This window comes from Ictalurus furcatus, chromosome 14 (genome assembly GCF_023375685.1).
Source record: "Ictalurus furcatus strain D&B chromosome 14, Billie_1.0, whole genome shotgun sequence".
In the NCBI taxonomy this organism is placed as follows: Eukaryota; Metazoa; Chordata; class Actinopteri; order Siluriformes; family Ictaluridae; genus Ictalurus; species Ictalurus furcatus.
Window position 1 is genome coordinate 5,587,955 of NC_071268.1, and position 23,897 is coordinate 5,611,851.

General features: G+C 41.4%; 2 protein-coding genes across 5 annotated transcripts in view; both read left to right on the forward strand.

Annotated features, from left to right (window-relative positions):
- Positions 1 to 10,310, forward strand: part of peak1 (pseudopodium-enriched atypical kinase 1) — an 88,644-nt gene extending 78,334 nt beyond the window's left edge. For all 3 annotated transcript variants that reach the window (XM_053642386.1, XM_053642385.1, XM_053642387.1), the window contains 3 exons: positions 2,823 to 3,055; positions 4,430 to 5,139; positions 5,435 to 10,310. In XM_053642386.1, the coding sequence (XP_053498361.1) occupies positions 2,823 to 3,055; positions 4,430 to 5,139; positions 5,435 to 6,565 (2,074 nt within the window). In that variant the 3' untranslated portion in view covers positions 6,566 to 10,310. The remainder of the gene's footprint in view (positions 1 to 2,822; positions 3,056 to 4,429; positions 5,140 to 5,434) is intronic.
- Positions 10,311 to 10,401: 91 nt separating this feature from the next.
- On the forward strand, positions 10,402 to 22,792 carry ubap1la (ubiquitin associated protein 1-like a). Of its 2 annotated transcripts, XM_053642389.1 has the most exons (6): positions 10,402 to 13,333; positions 14,347 to 14,479; positions 15,770 to 16,393; positions 17,237 to 17,416; positions 20,582 to 20,683; positions 22,438 to 22,792. In XM_053642389.1, exons 1-6 carry the CDS (start codon positions 13,311 to 13,313, stop codon positions 22,570 to 22,572), a joined length of 1,197 nt encoding a protein of 398 aa, XP_053498364.1. In that variant the 5' UTR covers positions 10,402 to 13,310; the 3' UTR covers positions 22,573 to 22,792. The 2 variants fall into 2 exon arrangements, with proteins under 2 accessions (XP_053498364.1, XP_053498363.1); XM_053642388.1 differs by lacking the exon at positions 22,438 to 22,792 and having other exon boundaries at positions 20,582 to 21,572.
- Positions 22,793 to 23,897: the final 1,105 nt, after the last annotated feature.

The window sequence follows — 23,897 nt, forward strand, 5'->3', positions numbered from 1 at the left end:
GCTCTTGTATTCTATTTTATTATGCTAGTTTTCTTTCTTCTCTTTATAATAGTCACTGTAGTGATCACACAGGTTTACATTTAATGTGTGCATGGCATTATCGCTGACATACTGCACAAAACAATAGTAATGCTAATGCATATTGAGTTAGATTTTAACGGTAGCCTCGTGATGCATCTTGAATATTTGATTCGGCTTGTTGTGTTCTGTGGTTAGCTTTGTGCGGTGTTCTCAGTAGGGCAAAGGTGTTCTTGTTACGTGGTTTTGCAATCTGAGTCACTTATTGAAGGACGGTTCGGGTTTAGTACTACACCATCGTATTGTGTTAGAACATGCAAAGCCCAATTCCACTGTTATAAGATTACCTTGAATTAAAATGACTTGTGCGTTTCACAACTTTAAGGAATCAGTAAAGATTAACGGTAAAGTCCCAGCAAACGGTCGAGTACTAGCCTTGATTAGTCTCATAGGTCTATGGCTTTCTTAGGCCAGGTTATGCTTGTTGTTAACTATGAGTATGTGTACACAAGATGGAGGTCCTGTGGTGCAATAGAGGTGCAAGTAGTGGGACATTATAGCATGGTGTGACACAATGTCTGCAAACAAACTAAACAGACTAGAGCTATGTCTTTTTGCATTCTATTCTAGACAAATTTCAAGCACTAACGCTAACCAAGGTCCCCAGTCAAGTATAAACCAGGCCTTAAGCTTAGCAGTGATCGCAATAAGGTGCTATTTATGTGTCACGTGAGAATTTTTCACCTTACTATATTCTTCCCATTGGTAATTCAAGGGGAGATGAATACAACTAAATAGTGTGAACTTAACTTTTTTAAGTATGGTCTTGAAATGATACAGTTTATCTGACTCTTTGGAGTACAAAGTCAGTGGCAAGGGCCGTCATAAAAGCATGTCACCCAGGTAAAGGAAGTGTTAATCATTCTTCTGTCTGTGAGCAACTGGCGGAGGGTGTGTCAAGAGGCATGCAGAGTACAGCTCACAGGTAAAATACCTGAGAGGGCACATACAATAGAAAGAAAAAGGAGGCAGAAAAGAAGGTAGGTATAATAAGATATCAGCGGAGAGCTTTTTTCTCCAGGCCTGAAGGTGAGAGATCTTTCAGATATGGGCAGCTGTGTGAGCAAGAACAGTAGGTAAGCTCAATGCTCTGACTGGGGTGTTGGTTTATGACTCTGTGTGTATGTGTGTGTGTGTGTGTGCGCTCACTTTCTGAACAGTAAATGCTTCATTGGATGTAGAAAATGCAAAGCTGTCATTGGTTCCCGCGACTAGAACAAGTTCTAACACTATGTCTGGCTTCCAAAGTTATGAGAACACGATGTCTTACTCCCTCACTTAAAGTGCTGTAATGGTGCTTACTTGTTCACGTAGCGTTTTAATGGTGCATTTGGTTTAAAAGCACCCAAGTTATACGTCTTAATTCGTCACCAAGTTTCATGTAGGATATTGTATTTATAATTTATAAAGGATATCGTGTATATATGACTTGTGGACTTTTTGTTCCAGGATGTTTTGCCACATATGTAAAAGGTTTTATTCGTGATTTAATAAAATAAACAACAACTATTGATTTTATAGTGTAAAAAAAAAAAGAAAACCTCCAAACCATGTAATTCTCTATACTGAATTATCCAGATAAGATAAGCATGAATTATGAACGACGCATGATAGGAATAGTATTTAATCAGTTTAGTGCTGCTCTCTATTCCTAGGCTAAATTCCGTAATCAGAGCATGTATTTTAAGTTTACATATTTGATTCAACATCTAAGGCATCATTGGGTATCATGGGAAACCACACAGCAGGATCCTGGCACGTAGGAGTGCTGTACCCACTTGCGTCATGGTCCGATAGAAATAGTATTTAATTCATATGAATAATAAATGACTTTCATTAAAGGTAATGGTATAAGGAGTCAGCACAGCATTCCTGCCTGTATTCCTTCCTTTACCCTAATAAAGAGATCCGGATTCTATGAATATGGAATAAAGTGCTTCCAGTCCAGTATGTTTTAATCCTGGTAAACCGGTGTAACGACAGAAGACACGTTTTGTATGGCCTGTATTTCCGTGACTAGCGATAAGGTCATATTTTATGATGCACTAAGACTAGCTGGTCACATGTTAAATACTAATTTAACACTAAGAAATAATCCAGTACACAGAAAGGACAATAATCGATGACAAGTGGTGTTGGTTATTTTTCAATAATGTAAAAATATCTTACATAATACGCCTTACATCACACTGTGTCTGTGAAACAATCTTAGTAAATTCACATTATTGTCTGTTATTAAAAAAAAAACCAACAACTTAGAAACAGACAGTTTCTCTCTTGCAGTGCATAAGTGTCTGTAATTTAAAGTTCCAGCTCTGACTGTTACAAAGCACTGGCACGCCTTCCATAAATGTTCAACAGACTCTTTTGTCATCACGGAAAGCATCACCGTAACATCAGTTACACACTTTTAAATCTGTATACATAGTGCATCTGCTATACAAAGTCTGTCTTAATTGTTACTATAGAAACGCTAACATATTAGAGTGAGAACCTTTCGTTGAATTGAAGGCGTCAACGTCTAGCCGCTGTTATGGAAAATGAATCGACACCTGAGTACTCCGAATGGAGAACTCATCAGCTCTGTGGAATACGCTACAGTAAAGTATGATGAGGTGTTGTAATGTCAGATGACGTTCTCTAGTGCAGAAGAAAGCTCGATCTAAACACACAAATGGACAGACAGTTGTGAAGATGCGGATGGGGCAGCAGCACTGATTTGACTTTTTCTCCGTCTCATGTAGTCAGATGCCAGCACAGGGATCAGAGGCAGACAGCTCCGCCATCACTTCTTTGCCGGCCAAACTGGAACTGCCGACCGTGAGCGAGCCGGCCGGCCTCTCGAAGCACGCTGTGGCTCGCCCACTCTCACCCAGCATCAGTCTAGGGGAGCCAGAGGAGGACGAGGGTACACACACACACTCTCACTCACACTCCCCTGCTTCCAGCTCTTGCAGTGCCACCTACACCAACCTAGGTATGTAACAACCACATTAAGTTTGTACACACACACACACACACACATATCTGTCCAAGGATGTGGGCAGATCTCAATGCAAAGTGAGGTAGCCAATGGTGTTTTGATTTTATACATATATCTCGAGAGATGAGATAAGGGCCGAGTTTAACCTGAGTTAAACAGCAGCTGGTAAAATTTGTCTGTTCCATCTCACTCACACACACACACACACACACACACACACACACACACACACACACACACACACACAGGGTCTCCATGATGGTCCTCCATAGAAGAAGAGACCATTTGTGGGCATGAGTTAGTGTTAGAACAGCACAGTACCTCTAGGTGTTTGTCTAGAATTTAGATGTAGCTTGCATGATTTGCCCATGACTAATAATTACAGGGAAGGATTTAAGAATTAAATGTGCAGGAAAGATATTACTAGAATATTACAGTAGGAGATAGTCATAAATCAAATATGAATTTGGGTTGTTTTTAAAGTAGGATGTCAAAATTGCCCACAGGCCTTAACTTTCCATTCAAACAAAACAGGAAACACGCCGGTCTCTTACTGACACCAGTGAAAGCAAATATTACACTTTACTTCAAATACTTTGTCACTGTCATATTTAAATCGTTTTTCATAACTTTTTTTTTTTAACATTAAATTTTGTTACTTTGTGTTTCTGTGCTGTTTGTTAGAAGTATGTTTGGCCCATCATCTTATTGAAAGTTTTATTTATGGCCAAGCCTGAACCAGGTGTTGGGCTGAATTATCCTGGTACTGAGCAGAATACATGATGCCATCAATCTTCACGAAAGCCCCTGAATCGTCAGCAACAAAACAGCCCCACAGTATCAACAATTCACCTCCGTATTTTTACAGTGGTGTCTCGGGTGCTTCTCCTTGTATACGGTTCGGTTTTGGAGACAAGCCTGCCGAAAATATAGATTTGTGTCTCTAACCACAACATACGATTGTAATGACATTTGGTGGAGTTCACTTGTCACTTGTGAACTAGCTGGGGGCTGGGGGCTGGGTGTTGACGTGGTTACAGGCAGAAAAAGGACATTAAAGAATGTAAAAAAAAAAATACGTAAATACTGGTCAGCAAATATGGTCCTTAAATTTGAAGGGTCATCACATTATACTATGGTGTATACACTGTACTGTCATAAGTGTTTGGCCATAACACCAACTGCTACATTATGTTCAGAGGTACTTTTTTTGTTGTTGTTTTGCACTACAGGGGTGATTTATAGATTTTGTGGAGGGCCTGTTGCAGTATTGCAGTTTCCAAAATTACATCATTGCTGGTACTCGGGGTTTTTTTTGGCTATTTAATAATTGTGACGGTCTCTCTCTGGCCCATTTCCTCTCCCCAGGTCAGTCCAGGGCCAGTTTGATCCCTGCAAAGCACCCCAGACACCCCAAGACCTCTGATGATACGCTTAATTCTGAAACTGAAGGGTTCAATCCAGGTGCCAAAGCCACTCCCCCTCCTTTGCCAAAGAAATCTGTGCCACGAGCCAACACAGAGCAATCACTGACCAGAGAACCGATGACCCGCCGGCCCCGGGGCGAAGTCAAGCCAGGCGGCGCCAGCTTGAGCGTGGCAAATCCACTTTATGACCTGGACTCCACCTGGGAGACTGCTAGTCAGAGCTCCTCGCTCAGCTTTGATGCCCGCCAGCTAGACGAGTCAGGGGACTCTCTGGAGAGGTCAGCGGCAGGAGGACGGAGCCTGTCCCGCTCAGCCAACAGCAGCACAGCCCCAGATCAGGAGAGGCAGGGCTGCCGCAGCACAGAGAGCCTTGCAGCCAGTAAGACCCACAGACTTGCTCTTTACAGAGGTCTGGAGAGCTGGGAGGAGGTGGCAGGCCGCATCCGCGGTCTACACGCCGACACGTTGCGCAAACTGGCTGGGCGCTGTGAGGACCGCTTCATGGCTGGTCAGAAAGACCATTTGCGCTTTGGCACAGACAGCTGGTCCCACTTCAGACTGACCACGGGCAAGCCATGCTGCGAGGCAGAAGACGCTGTTTACTACACAGCCGCTTACGCTAAGGACCCGCTCATCAACTATGCTGTTAAGGTAGTTAGAAGTGCTTCAGTTGATCCAGCTGAAAGTATTTTTAATATTAAGAGCTGTATTATTTGCGTGACACAGCCTTCAGTGTTGAAAGGCATCAAAGACTGTTTATGATTTGCAGTTTTGTAGAATATCTACAATATGTTTATCTACAGTAAAAGATGCGTTTACATAGTGGGGGGGGCATTTATAAAATTAGAATTAAGCAATGTTTCATTTATACTGCTCACCCTTAGTGCATGACAGTAACTAATACTACACGTGTTAAAGGGCATCTCTCCATCTCTCTGTTTCCCAGATCTGCAGGTACAAGGTGAAGGAGACACAGCAGCAGTTCTTCCACAGCCTGGCTATCCGACAGAGCCTTCCTGTGCACTTCAACATCCAGCAGGACTGTGGCCACTTCCTGGCAGATGTGCCTGCCCGGCTTCTGCCCTGGGAGGATGAGGAGGGGAGCGATGATGAGAGGGATGAAAAGAGAGAGGAGGAGCGAAATCTGGAGCAGAAAGGTGGAGGGAGCAAAGAGTTGTTGTCTGAAGGGAAGAGGCAGGCCGAGAGAGGGCATGGGAACATAGCAGTGCCGGTGGACATGGCATGCCAAGGCGGGAAGTTGCGCAGCCGAGTGGTGGTGATCACACGTGAGGTCCCATTCCAGACAGTGGCCGATTTTGTGCAGGAGGGTGCAGCAAGGCATTCACGTAACCCAGAGCTGTATGAGCGGCAGGTGTGCCTGCTGCTGCTTCAGCTGTGTACTGGCCTAGAACACATGAAGCCCTGCCACGTGTCACACTGCGACCTGCACCTGGAGAACCTGCTGCTCGTGCACTGCCAGCCGGGCGATCCCTGGAACCTGGAGCTTCCAGAGCCCAACAACAACACGATGTCTGCTTCGTCTGCCTGCCCGGCTCGCCTCATCATCAGCAACTTCTCTCAGGCCAAGCATCGGAGCACCGTGCGGTACACTGAGTGTGATGAGTTTCAGCTTGGCCTTCTAATCTATGAGATGCTTCACCGACCCAATCCTTTGGTGGAGGCAGCTGGCCTGAAGGAGATGGAGCAACTGCCACCTCTCCCTACACGTTCCCTTTACTCGCAGGGCCTGCAGCGGCTGGCGAGTCTCCTGCTCCACACTGACGAGTCTGAGCGCATTGGCGTTTCCGAGGCTCGTGCTTGCCTGCAGTGTCTGCTGTGGGGGCCACGTGATGACCTCTTGCGTACTGCACCTCTTCCCACTCAGCGCCACGTAGCGCTGCAGAACTGGCTGGACTTGAAGCGTACACTCATGATGATCAAGTTTGCAGAGCGCTCGCTGGATGTCGGCCACGGCGGCGGCGGCGTCAGCCTGGAGGACTGGCTCTGCTGCAAGTACCTGGCCTTTGCCACCACAGACTCCATTGACAGGGTTGTACGTGTTTTGCAGCAGCTCTGAGTCTGGATGCTTCGCCCCAGATTTGTGTGGACTGCCAGTCAGCTTTCATATCACAGGCCACCTGCCTTGTGGAGTCTGCTGGCACGTGCACATTTGCGCTGTATGCATTTTGTTTTTGTTCGTTTTATTCTTTTTAATTTGAGGAACGTGCAAGACATGTTTGTGCTTTATTAGTTTGTGTCTGTGTTACTTAAGTATTGAGTGGTGAAGAATTTTAGATCGATCCTTTTGCTTTTGGAAAAGCTTCTCTTTTTTTTTTAACCAGCCATGCAGTTGGATTACATTATTAGAAATTGTGTTATTAGAAAAGCAGTCAGTGTTTTTCCCCCTGATTGTTTTTTTTTTTATATATATATATATATATACATATATATATATTTTTTATCAATGTGACATGGTTTGCAGAATGACTCACAGTTTGGCCTTCATGATAAAATGCTTCCTTTGTTTACTCTAGCTGTTTGAGAGAGCACTGATCTGGCATCAGCAGCTGGTCTCCTGCGCTTTGACTTGGAACAACACTTTAGCTTTAGAGATTTCAGGATATCACCAAGGGTCTGAGAGCTTTCATACGTTTATTATGTTATAGCAGTAGGTTAGTGTTGGATGTAGTGGTCGACATTTCTAGGTTTTAAAGCTGTGTGTAAAGCAGGGGTGTCCGATCTCATCCCGAAAGGACCGGTGTGGGTGCAGGTGTTCATTCCAACCAATCAGAAGCCACACCTGAGTCTGTTGAAAGCCAGGATCAACTGATTAAACAGGTGGAATCGGGTGTGGCTCCTGCTTGATCGGAATGAAAACCTGCACCCACACAGGTCCTTTGTGGATAAGATTGGACACCCCTGGTGTAAAGCATAAGGAGTTCATTAAACCACAGCTAAGATGGGAGATAACACTGAGGGCCACAGTATTTCTTCCAGTCGCTCTCAATCTCTCGCTTTCTCCATCATCTCTTTAGTCATGGTCCCCTGTATGAGACGTCTAGATGAGATAGAAAGTTCAAGTATTACTGAACGAAGCTACTTAAAATTAAGACTAATCCGAGTTCCGTAATACAATCTTGAGTGTGAGAGAGTCGATGCAAATGATTCCAAAGCAGATGGCGTGAGATATTTTTGTAACACCAGAATTTACCAAAGCTTAAGAGACAGTCGCTGTCTATTTTGACATTGAACTAATTAAATCTTTGAAACAAAATGTATTTTTAAAGGTTTTAATGCATAGTCTCATCTGAAGAAATCAGTAAAGTTCTACGTTACTAAAAGTGTCCTTATGCAAACACGTATGGAGTAAAGCAGCCGGGTCCTTGGATCCGGAACTGAAAGATGCAGCCGGGGGCGGGGGGGAAGGGGGGGTGTTGGTGAATGTGCACTGTGGTTATAGGAGAGTCTGCAGCATTCGGATCAAAGTTCAATTTCTCATAAACCAGACAGTGAAAAGGGGGTAGATCAGCCCCAGAGAATAATGGGTTGGAATGGCATACCTTTTTCTAAGGTAGATCATTTTTGTACCTTTATGGATTTATGTGCAATCATTGTAAATGATATCTGTTACGTATGGAAGCATGGAAGTAGTATTTAAATATAGTTAAGTATGTGCTTGATATTATGCAGCATTCAGTTATACAGTTACTTCCTTTTGGCACATAATTATTGACAATGCCTGCTTCAAGGCACAGCTTATTTTTTCTTTGAAACATAATTTCCACAATATTCACAAGCTTGGATGAGAAGCACTCTGTGTGTGTGTGTGTGTGGTATGTTAGTGTGTGAAAATTTAGCAAATGATTTGTCAGGTAGTGCACATACCTTTTATTACATTTTTGTTGTATTACTGTGTGTGTGTGTGTGTGTGTGTGTGTGTATGCATTTCATTTTACATGGAAAGGGGCGAAGGAAGTGAGAATGTGAAGCTCTGAAATCAGCAGCAAGTCCCAGTGCTCTCTATACAGGGACCAGTCAGCTACCCAGCTCACTCAGCTCAGTAGAGAAAAGCGAAGAGCCATCTTGCAAATTGTTAATTGCTGGGAACCGTGATCTTTTTTTTTTTTCTTCTGCAACCAGGATAAGAGCAGCGATGTGAGGTAATCCGCTCTAGAGCAGTGCTTCTCAACCAGGCGTCCTCAGACCCCTTGTGATCCGTGGCATAATTTCAGGAGGTCTGTGGGATTGTTCCCAGTGAGCTCAGTGGTTAAGATGTTATAAATAATCTATTGCTCCAAAGGTCATGAGTTCAAACCCCAGCACTGCCAAGCATGTCCCTGCTGGACCCCTGAGCAAGGCCCTTAACCCTCAACTGCTCAGTTGTATAAATGAGACAAATGTAAGTTGCTCTGGATAAGGACGTCTGCCGAATGCAATAAATGTACGTACGTATTTAATACTTCAAATACCTTTTTTTCAGGCCATTAAATGCGCATTCACAGCTCGCTCACTGACCGAGCTTAGCTTTGCTCATTCAGGAAGGTTTGCAAAAGTTTGTATTGTGCCCAACACTGCTGGGTTAAACAAACGCATGATAATACACAGAGATCAATCAAGCCGAGTGTAATTTTAGTAATAAAATGTGTGAACATCTTACTCTCCACCCAAGACTACGACTATGAAAACTTCCGTTTCGAGTTTTAACATTGATGAGAAAAACGAGACGTGTACACCAGTGCGCAACATGAAATGCACATGTCCGTGTATAAAAACGTCACCGTTAATGTTAAAGTCGCGCGAATAGCAGACAGGAGAGCAAATCTAATACTGACCTGAAAATGTATTCCATTTAACACTTGTTGGTTTAGGAAAAGGTGTAGTGTAGACTATTATATTTATTACATCACATTATATATTAATATATACATAATACATGGTGGTGGGTGGGGTCTGGGAGGATCAGTCAGAATATGCTAGGGGTACACAGCTGTAAAAGGTTGAGAACCACTGCACTAGCGTCGGGTGTAATACAGAGACCTGGGCAGCCATCGAGAATAGCAGTGACGCATTAGTCCTGATTCATTTGTGATTAATGCATTGTAAAACAAAAATAAATAAAAACCGATTAAAACAAGTTGCTGATCTGCTCGAATCTGATTGGCGAAGAAAACGCTGAGTGTCTGACTGAGCTGTAATTCAGCCGTGTTGCTGTCAGCTGCTGTCTGTCAGAAAAGATTGAGACGGTTTGGTCATTTTGTGCCTTTCCACTAGCAAGCATCCTGATGCCGCCGTGATAGGAATAGCTCTAATGAGGAGACGTATTAGTTCAGCGAGAGTGTGTGTGTGTGTGTGTGTGTGTGTGTGTGTGTGTGTTCCTTATGAGACTCCAGTGTGCTGCTGAGCTGGTTGTTTGACTTGCTGGAGAATCTTGGTGGACTGCACTGGTGGCTGTCCTTCCATCATGTGTTTTCTGTTTTGATATGATCGTTTTCTATAATAGGATCAGAATGGTACACACACCACAACACTCTGTGTTCCAGGCTCACTATTTCGTCTCGGCTCTATCGTTTGTCCGTGGAGCCATCGCCACTTCATGCACAGCCATGCTGCACAATGTTCTGTATGCTTTCTTTTCAGTTGTACTTCCAGCAGTGTATTTTATGGTTGCTTACCAATGTACTTTAATGGCCAATGAATATATAAAAGAGCTCTACTGGCTTTCTATGTATGTATGTGTATCTCATGGCATTTGGTGGCATACAGCCATTGTTGTCTTGAGTTAATATTACCAGTAGTAATAAAATGATGAATATATGTTTTTATATTCTGTATGAGTGTTTGTATAAAATGGATGTAGGTTTGTTGTGTATAACCATCCCATCTGGCATTGCTCAAATCTAGTGACTCAATACAATTTTACATCAAGGTTTACTTTAATTGAATGTGAGTGTGCGTGCGTGCGTGCGTGCGTGTGTGCGTGTGTGTGTGTGTGTGTGTTGTTTTCTCATACCTCTGCAATGGGAGTGTGTAATCTCTGACACACTTCTCCAGGTTGATGAATCAGTTATCTCAGCATTTTTCTGATCCTCTTCTAATGGCATGAAGGTCATACATGCATTTGCAGTCCGGGTTTAAGCATGCACAGAGCTCTCCAGACACCAGGACTCTTCTGTTATTGGTTCCACAAATACCCTGTATGCCTTTGTACAGTCTCAGAAAAGAGAGTAATAAACTGTACGTTTCCTTGTCGCTGGGGTTGTATCCTTCATCTTTTATACCTTATGTATCTTTTACATTTTGGAAATGTGGATATGTAGTATACTTTAAAAATGATACAAGGTGCAAAATTGAACCATAATTACCCTTCAGAGTAAAGTTTTAAAGGTATACTACATGCATTTTATTTCTAAGTAAAAGGTACAAAATGTTCACCCTTCAGGTTACCACCTCAGTGATGAGGAAAGGTACAGTTAAGGACAAAAGTTTACGTACACCTTTTACTATTTTTTTTCTTTTCTTTTTAACACATTTTGAGTTATAACAGAGTTCCTGTGTTGTCAGGTAGTCTATGTACTTTATTTCTACAGGAGCTCATTTCAAAATAATAGCTACTGTAAGAGAGCGATTTATTCCAGCTTTTATTTACTATATCAGATTTTCATTCGGTCAAAAGTTTACATACACTTTGTTAGTATTTGGTGTTGTTGCCTTTTCGTTGCTCGAATTTGAATAAAGCTCGTTTTGTATCCTTCCACAAGCTTCTCACAATACTTCAGGTTTGCGTAGGATCATCGTCCTGCTGGAAGATGCTGTTGCGACCAAGGTTTAACTTTCTGGCTTGTGTCTTGAGGTGTTGCTTCAGAATTTGTAGATAATCCTCCTCCTTCATAATTCCAGCTATTTTCTGAAGTGCCCAGTCCTTTAACAGCCTCACAACACGATGCTACCACCTCCGTGCTTCACAGTTGGGATGGTGGTCTTAGGATTAAAAACCTCACTGTTATTTCCATATATAGCATTGATTATTATGGCAAGACAGTTCTTTTTTTTTTTTTTGTCACCCTGGTGATCACTTGCAAACGTCAGTCTGGCGTTTTTTTTATTCTGGCCTGGTATTAAAATGCCCTTCTTCCTTGTGCAACAGCCTGTCAGGACTTGTCAATGTACCACTCTCTTAATGGTTGATATACATAGTTTGGTACTTTTGTTAATTTGTGCTTCTTTAATTAACAGTGCCATGTCTGTATGGTCCCAAGATGTTAAATATTTGCATACAGTTATTTGTACATCGCTCCTAAGGAAGTCGTGGCTGAGTAGCTTGGGTTTTCCCATGGTGTCGAGGGCAACAAGGCACTGGCTCTAAATTAAAGCCTGGGTTCAGTCCTAATTAACTCGTAATTATAAACAATTGGAAAATCAAACGTCTGGAAGTCTATACGTCAGTTTCTGAAACCTTCCAGATTGTTTAAAGAGACCGTCAACTTGGTGTGTGTAAACTTACCATCCAATGGAATTCTGATCTAGTGATTTAAAGCTGAAATAAATAAGTATTTAACCGAAATGACTGCCGATAGGAGTACAGTAGATCCCCTAATCGACTTGCCAAAAGAAATGTGTGGTATCTTTAGCCTAGGTGTAGGTAAAGGTTTGGCCTCGTCAACAATTTACTTATGACAAGTCTTTAATATAGCAATTGAATTTTAAAAAAGAAATCATTGAATAAAAATAATAACATTAAGGGAAAACTATTATCAGCATGGAAAACCAAATTGAGAGTATATAAATATATACACCAATCACAACACCTTGACCTCTTTGTCATGTTCCTCAAACCGTTCCTGAACAATTCTTGCAGTTTGGCAGGGTGCATTATCCTGCTGAAAGAGGCCCCTGCCATTAGGGAATACAATGTTTAGGTAAGTGGGACGTGTCAAAGTAACATCCACATGAATGCCAGGACCCAAGGTTTCCCAGCAGAACATTGCCCAGAGCATCACACTGTCTCTGCCGGCTTGCCTTCTATGTGAATAGTGCTTCCTGGTGCCATCTCTTCCCCAAGTAAGCGGCGCACACACACCCGACTGTCCACATGACTCGTGGTTGTGGCTCAGGTGGTAGAGCGGGTTATCCACTAATCGTAGGGTTGGCGGTTCGATTCCTGACCCACATGCCAAAGTGTCCTTGGGCAAGACGCTGAACCTCAAGTTGCTCCCGATGGCAACCTTGCGTGGTAGCTCTGCTATCATTGGTGTGTGTGTGTGTGCTATATAAGTGCAGATCATTTACTATTTACCATCACATGATTTAAAACAAACCTTCCTTGTCCCACATTTAGTGAGTACTAACCACTGCATACTGGGAACCACCCCCACAAGACCTGCCGTTTCGGAGATGCTCTGAACCACTCATCTAGCCATCACAAATGTGGCCCTTATCGGAGTCGCTCGGGTTCTTAATCTTCCCCATTTTTCCTGCTTCCCATAAACCTTTTCAACCTTTGAGAACTGTCTGTTCATGTGCTGCCTAATATATCCCACCCCTTGACAGGTGTAACAAGATAATCAATGTTACTTACTTCACCTGTCAGTGGTTATGTTATGGCTCATTGGTGTATATACAAAACCACTTGGCTTGCATAGCTGTTGAAGTACTTTTATCTGAAACATCCTGGGCTGCTCTGGGGGTTTATCTCTCTTTGTGTGTGTGTTGTGTGTTTTGGAAACCAGGCGATGAAAGGCTTAGTGTGTGACTCATTGAGTGTAAGCTTTGTGGCTCTCCACAACAGCCTGCACACTACAGAGCAGCAAAGACGCATATGACCGATGACTACAAAAGAATACTGCAGGTCAGTGTGTTCACTATATGATCATTTCAGGTGTGTGTGTGACTGAGCATCACTGTTTATGCATTGTATTGTATTGGATAGTATTGCATGATTATGATTAAGCAGTATCACACGAGCGAGAGTGCTGTTGTACCGAATGTCGGCATGGCCGTGATTCAGCAGTAGACGCGATGTCACAGGTGATATTCAGTACAACAGGATGTTTGCGAGGGTTTTGCATGATTGCGATATTGTTTCTATACAACGGTTCCATAAATTTCTACTAAATTACTCTTATACTAAATATCAGCACACCTGGAAAGCCGTTTATCCAATTAAATTAGTGGCCTGGAAATAACCGTAGTATAATAGCTCCTAAGCCATAATAATACACATTCTAAAACATCTTCCGTAGCAAACAACATGCACAACGTTTCACAATGTCATATCTTCAACAAGCATTTTAAACAATGTTCAGTGTTTTGAACCATAAACCACAGAGTCCAAAAATGATGTGTAACTTACAATGGAACTAATTAAACCTCTTCCTGTAGCGTTAAAAGTCTCTTCGTCTAACGTCTAATAAGGTTTGTGGTAGAGGGATCTAGACACACTCATCCATGAAGAACATTTTAATCTCCTTTATATTCTTAGGACTGTTCAGTCTACAGGTTCAAATCCAGATAATACGCATGCATTAACATGCATTATACCCCAGGGAAGCAGGATATGGTTAAAGGAAAGTCAGTTTCAGGGGACTGGGAGGACGTAAAAAATACATTTTTCATGAATGACATTCACTTGGCATCTTTTTAAAATATATAAACAACAATTCTGCAATTCAGTGTGAAAATATAGGGATTATACCGTAAGTGTCATGCGCGTTTGAGTGATGCCACATACATGTAAAAATCCTGAAATTGTCAATCTTTGCTTTAACCTTAAAAGAACCAAAATAAAAAAAAATGCATCTAAACCCAAGCGTTTACTTTTTCGCACTTACTAAGTGTGTGTGTTTTATCTGTCGGCAAAAGAATGGGCAGTCTGGACGACGTTCCCTTTAAGGTTCCACTGGGTCCTCTGGATGAGCCTCTGGGCATGATGGAGCCATTCACTGCCCAAGAAATCATCATCCCAGACTTCCACCAAACACTGCATGACCTGCAGGTCTCTCTCTCTCTCACTCACTCACTCACTCTCACACACACACACACACACACACATTTCAGCAGTTTTATAGATAAACCAATATTGTGACATGTACATTTCTAGCATGAAGGTTATTGGAGCACTGAATAAATTCCGGATGGAGTTAAATATTTTTCTTCTATCTAGTCATATCAACAACCTGCATTACTTGATTTAAATTATATACAGTGCTGTGAAAAAGTATTTTGATTCTGTACTAAACTGTTTCAGAAATGAAAACAAAGGCAACCTGAGGAAACACAAAATTCAGTTTTTAAGTGATAATGTTAATTATTGAAGCAAAAAAAAGTTCTCCAATACCAACTGGGCCTGTGTGAAAATGTATTATTTTCGCCATAGTTACTAATCCCCAAATCTATGAAACTGCATTGATAATGGGGTTCAGCTGGACTCGACACAACCAGGCCTGATTCCTGCAAACCCTGTTCAATCACATCAACACTTAAATAGAACTTTTTCAACAGAATGAAGTTGGTTAAAAGATCTTACTCAGTAACACACTATGCTAAAATTCCAGAAATGACGAGGAAGAAGGTGATCGAAATACATCAGTCTCGGAAGGGTTACAAAGCTATTTCAAAGCACTGGGACTCCAAAGTACCAGAGTGAGAGCCGTTATCTCCGAATGGAAAAACTCGGCACAGTAGTGAACCTTTACCCTTTAAAAATTTTTTGGGTCCCGTTACATCTGACGTAAACCAAACGCAGAATTCCACTAAAAGAACATCATAGCTACGGTCAAGCATGGTGGAGGAAGTGTGATGGTGTGGGGATGCTTTGCTGCTTCAGGGTCTGGGCAACTTGCAATAATTGAGGGAAACATGAATTCTGCTCTCTAGTAGAAAATCCTAAAAGAGAATATCTGTCCGGTCTTCAGTCTGTAAGTTGAAACTCGAGTGCAAGTGGATTATGCAGCAAGACAACGATCCAAAGCGCAGGAGTAAATCCTAGTCCTAGAAGTAAATGAAAGACTGATCTCCAGATATCAGAAACGTTCGGTTGCAGTTATTGCTGCTAAAGGTGGCACAGTCAGATTTTAAGTTTAAGGGGGCAATTAGTTTTTCACATTGGTGATAGGTGTTGGAAATCCGTATTGTGTGTTTATTCAGGTTGCCTTTGTTTTATGTTGTATTTAGTATGACAGCAGAAAACTGAAGCAAAGCTTTTTTCACAGCACTGTATGTTTAATGTCGGCGTAATATATATTTCATTCTGTACTAAAAGTCATGTCTGTCTTTCATTCTCCAGTATGATTTCTGTCTGGAGAACTGGGTTCTGAATGGGTTCCCTGCTCCCTCTAATATGCATGTTTTCATTCCTGAGCATGGTTGTGTGCTTCCGTCCTGCCCTCCATACTGGCTTCTGTTTAGCAGCCCTCAGGAGAGGCGCTCTCTACACCTCTGCAGAAAGGGATTATGTGACAAAGGACAGCGACAGCGCAGCCTGAGCATGAGCTCGGCGGACCTGCAGAGATCCCACCTTCCCCGTACGCACTTCCTCGTTGACGACTCGGCGCACGACGCTGCAGGGTACAGCGAGGATGACGAGTGCTCCTCCACTGAGGAAGATCGAGGTTTTCGCTCTCGGAGCAGAGAAAGAGCCAGATTTTCACTGCTTCACGAGGCTCAGAGGCCCGGGTCACCCCGAGCCCCGATCCACACCCACAGGAACTCCACCAGCACTCTGAAGGAGATGAGCAACCCACCGAGCCTGAGGTCTCCACGACCTCACAAAAAACACATCTCTGGGTGCTCCTGTGGAAAACGAAGCATCACCCCCCACAAACCACATGTCACACACTCCAAGCTCCAGCCCAGACCCTCCTCAGCCGACCCGCAGCCCTCCACTCACCAACGCAAGTCTTCTCTGCAGGTACGCAAATGTCACAAACAGCTGATCACCACATACTCCAAAAATGCCTTCAGTAATATGGAAACGATATGCAGTAATATAAAAAAATCTATCATGAACATATAAAAATAGAGGCTTTATTTATTTCAACTGGTCAAGCAGAGCATAAGGGTTAAGTGGATTTTTTTATTTATTTATTTATTTTTACTAAAATGTAGTACTAATTCTAATAATATTTCCAACATTAGAACATTTTCGGCTAATTAACGTCACTGCAAAAATGACATCTTACCAAATAAAATATCCGGGCAAAGATTAATAACGCTCTTTCTATACATTTGGACTCATTTCAAGCTTGAAATAGATTATCTAGCAGATAGTTTTGCTCATTTTAAGCATTTATTTTATTTTTTTTTTTAGAAAGAATCAAAAATATCTTCCAGCAGAAATTTAAAGCTTGAAATTAGTAGAAATGTCTAGAAATAGGTTTAATAATCTTATCGTGATCTTCTAATATGAAACACTCCATCAATTTGACTGGGTAAGATATTTCCACCTGGTAATAGGAAGTAATGGAAGAAGTATGTTAAAATAATCTTTATATTACAGGGATTATGTTCAGGTCTTTTTGGCCCAAGAACAAGAAGAGGTATTTAAGTATTAAAAAATAATTATTACTGTATAGTCAGATGTAATGTTCTGGCTTAATGGGATACTCACTGCTATATACAGTGGGGTCCAAAAGTCTGAGAGAAAATGTGTCTGAGTGAAGTTTGAGTAAAAATTCTTCTCTGTTGCATTCTTTTCTAATTTAAGTGTGTGTGTGTGTGTGTGTGTGTGTGTGTGTGTGTGTGTGTGTGTCAGGCTGCTCGTCCACGCACTTCTCATGGAGATCACCACCTGGTCTCAGACTCATCAGTGGAGCTGCTGTATGCTCTGAGCCAGGAAGAGAGAGAACTGGTGGAGAGCATCACTGCTCAGGGATACACACTCCGTTCTGCCATCCTGGCTCTGCAGCGCGCTGGCACACGCAGTGCAGAGCAGGTAATGTGTGCACACAAACACACACGTGGTGCATTACAGGGATGGAACCAAACATGAATGCATTATTGGGAATGAACAGAGAATGTGTTTCAATGTTCCTGTTTTTTTTTGGGGAGGTTTTTTTTAAAGGTAAGATTGTCAGGAAGGTTCATAGGGCATCTGAAGCTCATGGGACAAAGAAAGACCACTTTGTGCAATGCATTTCCCATATTCATTCATTACTCCTTAGGAACTGTCAGGTCAGAGTCACTGTGATTTGAATCAGGCTACTGATTGATGGTTTATATTTAGGGAAATAATACGAAATTACAGTGGGGGAAATAAGTATTGAACGCGTCAGCATTTTTTTTCAGTAAATATATTTCCAATGAGGTTATTAACATGAAATTTTCACCAGACATCAGTATTAACTCAAGAAATCCGGAAATATAAAGTATTCACAACGTTAAAGTCAATAAATGAAGTTATGTGTAATAAAGTGGAATGACACGGGGGAAAAAAGTATCGAACACGCTAAGGAAAAGCAGTTCTCCAAGGCAAGGTAAGGCACGGAACCAGCTGAAATCCGTAAGTAATTATACCCCTTATCTGTGCAGATTAATATCAGCTGGGTTAGTACATTGATGGTCTGTATTAAGGCTTTTCGTTAAGTCTGGTGAAAATTTCATGTGAATAGACTCACTGGAAATATATTTACTGAAAAAAATGTCGACGTGTCCGATACTTTTTTAACCCACTGTATTCATTAGAAAATATCATAGGTAGGTACAGTTCCCTCCAAAAGTATTGGAACAGTAAGACCAATTCCGTTTTTGTCAATATACATTATTGACCCGAGATATTTGGGTTTAAGCTCTAAAGATGAATATGGGTTAGGTTTATATATATATATATATAATATTAGAATTTCAGCCTTCATTTCCTCATATTTATTTCTCGATGCGTTAATCAGCTTGGAACATGGCACCTTTTGTTTAAACCCACCAGTTTTTTCAAGTCATCAAAAATATTGGAACAGGTGTTTCTTGTTGCGTAGGTGTGCCCTGTTAAATTAATTGTTTTAACAATGCATAGCTCTGAATGTCTTTTCTTGTTTTGAGCCCTGGAATTCACCTGTGAAAGCTGCATTTGTCATTAAAAAGCATAAAACAACATGAAGACCAGAAAAGCTGTCTATGGGAGAAAAGCGAGCCATTTTGAAACTGAGAAAAGACGGAAAATCTATTGCACAAACATTGGGCATAGCCAATACAACAATTTGGAATGTCCTGAGAAAGAAAGAAAGAAAGAAACCACTGTTGTACGAACAACAATCCACAATTCAAAGAAGACTTCAACTGCATAAATATAGAGGCCATGCCACAAACCACTCATCAGCAGTAAGAATCAGAAAGCCAGATTGGAATTCACAAAGAAATACAGAGACGAGCCACAAAAGTCCTGGAACCAAGAGTAACCTCTACCAAAGTGATGAAAAGAACAAAGTATGGAGAAAGAAAGGATCTGCTTGTGATTCAAAACAGAAAAGCTCATGAGTCAAGCATGGTGGAGGTCGTGTCATGGCTTGGGCTTGCATGTCTGCTTCTGGAACAGGTTCACTAATCTTTATTGATGATGTAACTCATGATGGTAGCAGCAGAAGGAATTCAGAAGTCTACAGAAACAATCTGTCTTCCAATTTACAGAGAAAAGCATCCAATCTAATTGGGAGAAACTTCATCATGCAGCAAGACAAAAACTCAAAAAACAAAGGACTTTGGAAGGTTTTAGACTGGCCAAGTCAATCACCAGACCTTCACCCAGTTGAGTAGTTGAGGAAACTTGAAGGGAAAAGCCTGAAAAGGCAACACAAAAGAAGAATGCAACAGTTTGGTGATGTCAGTGAGTCGCAGGCTTGACGGAGTTATTGAAAGCAAGGGATGTGCAACCAACTGTTTAGTGTTATTTACTTTCATTTACTTAAAGACTATCTGTTCCTATACTTTTGGTCACCTAAAAATTGGGTGGTCTGCCACCAAAGTTGTGCCATGTTTTAAGTTGTTTAGATGATATTTACATTTAGATGTAAATATCAGGAAATAAAAGCTGAAATCCTGATCTATCAGCTCAAGTTCATCTTCTGATCTCAAACCCGAATGTCTTCAATGTACAGCGAAAAACAATAGAATTGACCTTACTGTTCCAATACTTTCAGAGGGGACTGTACACACAAATATATATATATATATATATATATATATATATATATATATATATATATATATATATATATATATATTTAAAACATCTCACGCAATTTGTTCAGACCAGTTATGAACTCAGGTAATGTAAGTGAGGTTGAGGAACTGTTCAAGTCCAAAGAGACCATTTATGGTTTAGGCCATGCCCACTTTGGGTTTCCAAGCACCCCCCAGGGGTTCCCAAACTTTTCCAGGGCAAGGCCCCCCCAAATGGCGTTACCATTTGACCGAGGCCCCCCTTTTGCAAGATGTCTTTAAAACACATTAAAAATACAGACTTCTGAATATATCCCCCTTTTTTATTAATAATTACATCTTTACATTACATTAGGAATTGATTGTGTGTGTGTGTGTGTGTGTGTGTGTGTGTGTGTGTGTGTGTGTGTGTGGTTGTCTGAGAGTGAGAATTTATTTTTCACCCCTGGGCGCCCCCTGGCGGCCCCCACTTTGAAAACCAATGAATTACCCCACAAGTACATCATATTAATGAGCTCAGAACAAACGCTCCTTGTTCCCTCACAGACCTGAGCATATAAGATATATTACAGACTAAATAATAAATAAAGAAATATAGTTTTATTATATGTATTTAGCATTTTGGGAAATCTACTCATTTCCTTTTTGCTGTGATCAGAGCAGTCAGTGCTCCTGGGAATTCATAAAAATGTATTCAAATTCAAATTTAGTGCCATCACGAATCTGTAAGAATGTTACATGCATGACTCGGTCAGCACTATTCCTACAGGCAAATGAGAATGAATTGAACAGCAGCTCTCTCAATCAATGGCAAAAGCTAATACAACAACGACAACAACAACAACAAAGCAGATTGCAATAACAGGATCAAACCACTAGAGGTCCCAAAAAGAGGTCCAGATTTATTACCAGCACACCAATAATACTTTCATATTCTGTATTTGCGCAGATTCTGAATTATCTGTTGGTGCGTGATCGTCTTTGTGCACTGGGTTATGAGAAAACTCAGGTGGAGGACGCTTTGGAGATGTTTCAGAACTGTGAGAGCAAGGTGAGAAGCACACAAATTACAGCGGGGGAAATAAGTATCGGACGTGTCAACATGTTTTTCAGTAAATATATTTCCAGTGAGGTTATTCACATGAAATTTTCACCAGACTTCAGTACTAACTCAAGAAATCTGGAAATATAACGAATTCACAACACTAAAGTCCATAAATAAAGTTATGTGTAATAAAGTGGAGAAAAATGCCGACGCGTTCATTACTTATTTCCCCCACTGTACGTGCTGGGGATGCATTTCAAATCTTTACTTATTCATTTTTACTTTTGCGTGAGGTCTAGGAACTGAGATGACTGTGGTGCAGTTCATTGCTTATAGTTCTCTGTGTAACTGATGATCCTGCTGCTTTCAGATCAACCTGCAACTCGTCCTGCGTAATATATTTGTGTCTATATTTTTACATTCTGAACATACACTGAATTCTGAATGGCACACTTAGGGAGATGACGACAATGACTAAGCGATAACGTGCATACTCGTGTTCAAGGGAAAATAATAATAATTTGCTAAATTGTTTCAGTAACACATGACCTTTAGCAATGTTTTAAGTAAGTGTTCTGTCATGATGTAATAGTACTTATAGCACAGTAAGTTGTCATTTGTTTGTATTATTCATGTTAAGTGAAAGTGACTGAACTACGGCTACAATGTAAGTGATCGATTTAACAGATCTTACACAATTCTAAACGTAACTATAAACAGATGTCGAAAAAATATGATGCGTCATTCTTTAATATATAAAACTATTTAATTCTTGGCAAATTGCTGTTGTACAAGAGCACTGTGGCTTAGTGGTTAGCACGTTCGCCTCACACCTCCAGGGTCGGGGGTTTGAGTCCCTGTGTGTGCGGAGTTTGTATGTTCTCCCCGTGCTGCGGGGGTTTCCTCCGGGTACTCCGGTTTCCTCCCCCAGTCCAAAGACATGCATGGTAGGTTGATTGGTGTTTCCAAAGTGTCCGTACTGTATGAATGTGTATGTGATTGTGCCCTGCGATGGATTGGCACCCTGTCCAGGGTGTACCCCGCTTTGTGCCCGATGCTCCCTGGGATAGGCTCCAGGATTCCCCGTGACCATGAATAGGATAAGCGTTATAGAAGATGGATGGATGGATGGAATCATCATCATTTCCTATTCTTTTTTTTTTTACTCTTCTATATCAGCAAAAGGAATTATGTGAAATCAAGTCATTTTAGTCTTTAGTGGTTGTTTTTATCCAATATTTCTTACCCATTTTGTTACATTTTGTTCGGTGAAAATGTGTGAGAAACTTTGCATTGCCTGAATCTCAGCTTTCATTAAATCTCTGAAGATTAAGTTAATTTGTAGGAGAAGCAGAGAAAATGCTGATTTCCATAAAATTCTAATTATTACATAAATTCAGAACAGCAACAACTTAGCAGGTTTGTAATATTTAAATCTTCTGTTTTATATATATATATAATTTAAAATGAATTGTACTAAGTTGTGCATGCCATGATATTATATGAAAAATAAGAACCATAATACAGCTTGGACCCCTAAAACAGCATTACGAATGATACAATGTTACGCTTTACCACGTTTTACACCATCACATTAATGAAAATGATTGTCCATATATGTAAACGTTTCTAAGAAGACTGCTTTATAGAAAGCATTGTGTTTTTCCTCTGCCTGCTGAGGCCCGTATTACCGAGAATCCAGAATCGGGTTATCTCGTTTGTGTGCCGTTACATTGTGCACTTCTGTGTGTCTCTTTCAGGCTACAGAGTTCCTGCGATTGCTGGCTCAGTTCTGTGAAATGGGCTTCCAGCAGAGCACCATTAAAGAGGTTCTGCTCTTACATGACAACCACCGCGAGAGAGCACTGGAGGAACTCGTGACGCACGTCACCTGAACGTTCTACGGACGTCGAGAGATTTCTCAGCACTGTATCGCACTGTATCGTCGCACTGTTAATTTACCATGTGATTATACAGTCACGTGGAAAACGCTGTAGCCTGAAAGAGACACACAGAGAAAGCAGACGTAGTAAAGCAATCTTACATGACTACTCGTACAGGACGGATACTGTAGGTGCACAGTAGTGGACTGCGTTTGAGATTTCAGGGATACGGTGATAGAATTCAACACTTCAGGAGTAACATTTCTCATGAAGTGAATATTCGTTCAAGTAGTACATTTCAAGTAATATACTCCACTTTCAGACACTATAAATGAACAACATTAGTGCTGTTTCAAAGCTGTTCTGGGTAATTACTGCTTTGAGACGTCTGCGGTGAGAAGTAATTTGCTTTTTGCAGCACTATGTTTAAATTTGGGCCTATTCCTCTTGGCAAACCTCCCCTGTGATGGACACGCAATACCAAATTTGCAATTTCCTATATTTTCTGTGGGATTCAAGTCCGGAGTAGCCCTTTCTGCAAGGCCTTCTTGAGTTGTTATAGCTGTATGTTTGAGGTTGTTGGCTTGTTCGAACTCGTGTTAAATCTACCCAACCAATGGTAATGTCTTTTACAATGACACCAGCTGCAGCATTTCTATCTAGATCTGGATTTACTTTTCTAAAGTTTAAAGCATTAACCGACTCTTTATTACCACATCTTACTGTTATAGCAAAAGAACCATCATGACAGAAATTCACAAATATATCAATTGTACGAAATAAAAAAAAGAAGATGGTAAGGAAGATGGTAGATTATTAACTCATTTCTGTATGCAATCCAGCTGTCACGTCACGTGACAAAAGAGCGAACGACTCGAACCCGAAGACTCGAGAGATGAACTGATCATTTCTGTTTCCGGTACAGAACGTAATGGGATGTTGCAGCGCATGCGCAGTCAAATGAACGAATCAGTCCATGAGACAACTCGCTGTTCCGAGTCATATTAAAGATTCGTTCTTTATGAACGACACATCACTATAGCAGCGCCGGTGTGAGAACCTGGGCTTTCTTGTGCATGCTGCGTTAATACACACTCACTGGACTTACGCCGGAACTACATGTCAGAAATAAAACTTATCGGTTATATTTTTTTCCTCAGAAGCATGTGGATGTGTGTCGCGACTTCACGGTATAAAGCGGGGAGCGAAACATGAGTGAAGTACCGCCGGCTAGGGAGGGAGTAGCGCGGCTCAATAAGCTCGATTAGCCGATGAAAACTTTGGCCATCAACTGCAATCATTTCCATAACTTTGCATGTGATTGCTTTTGCTTTGGC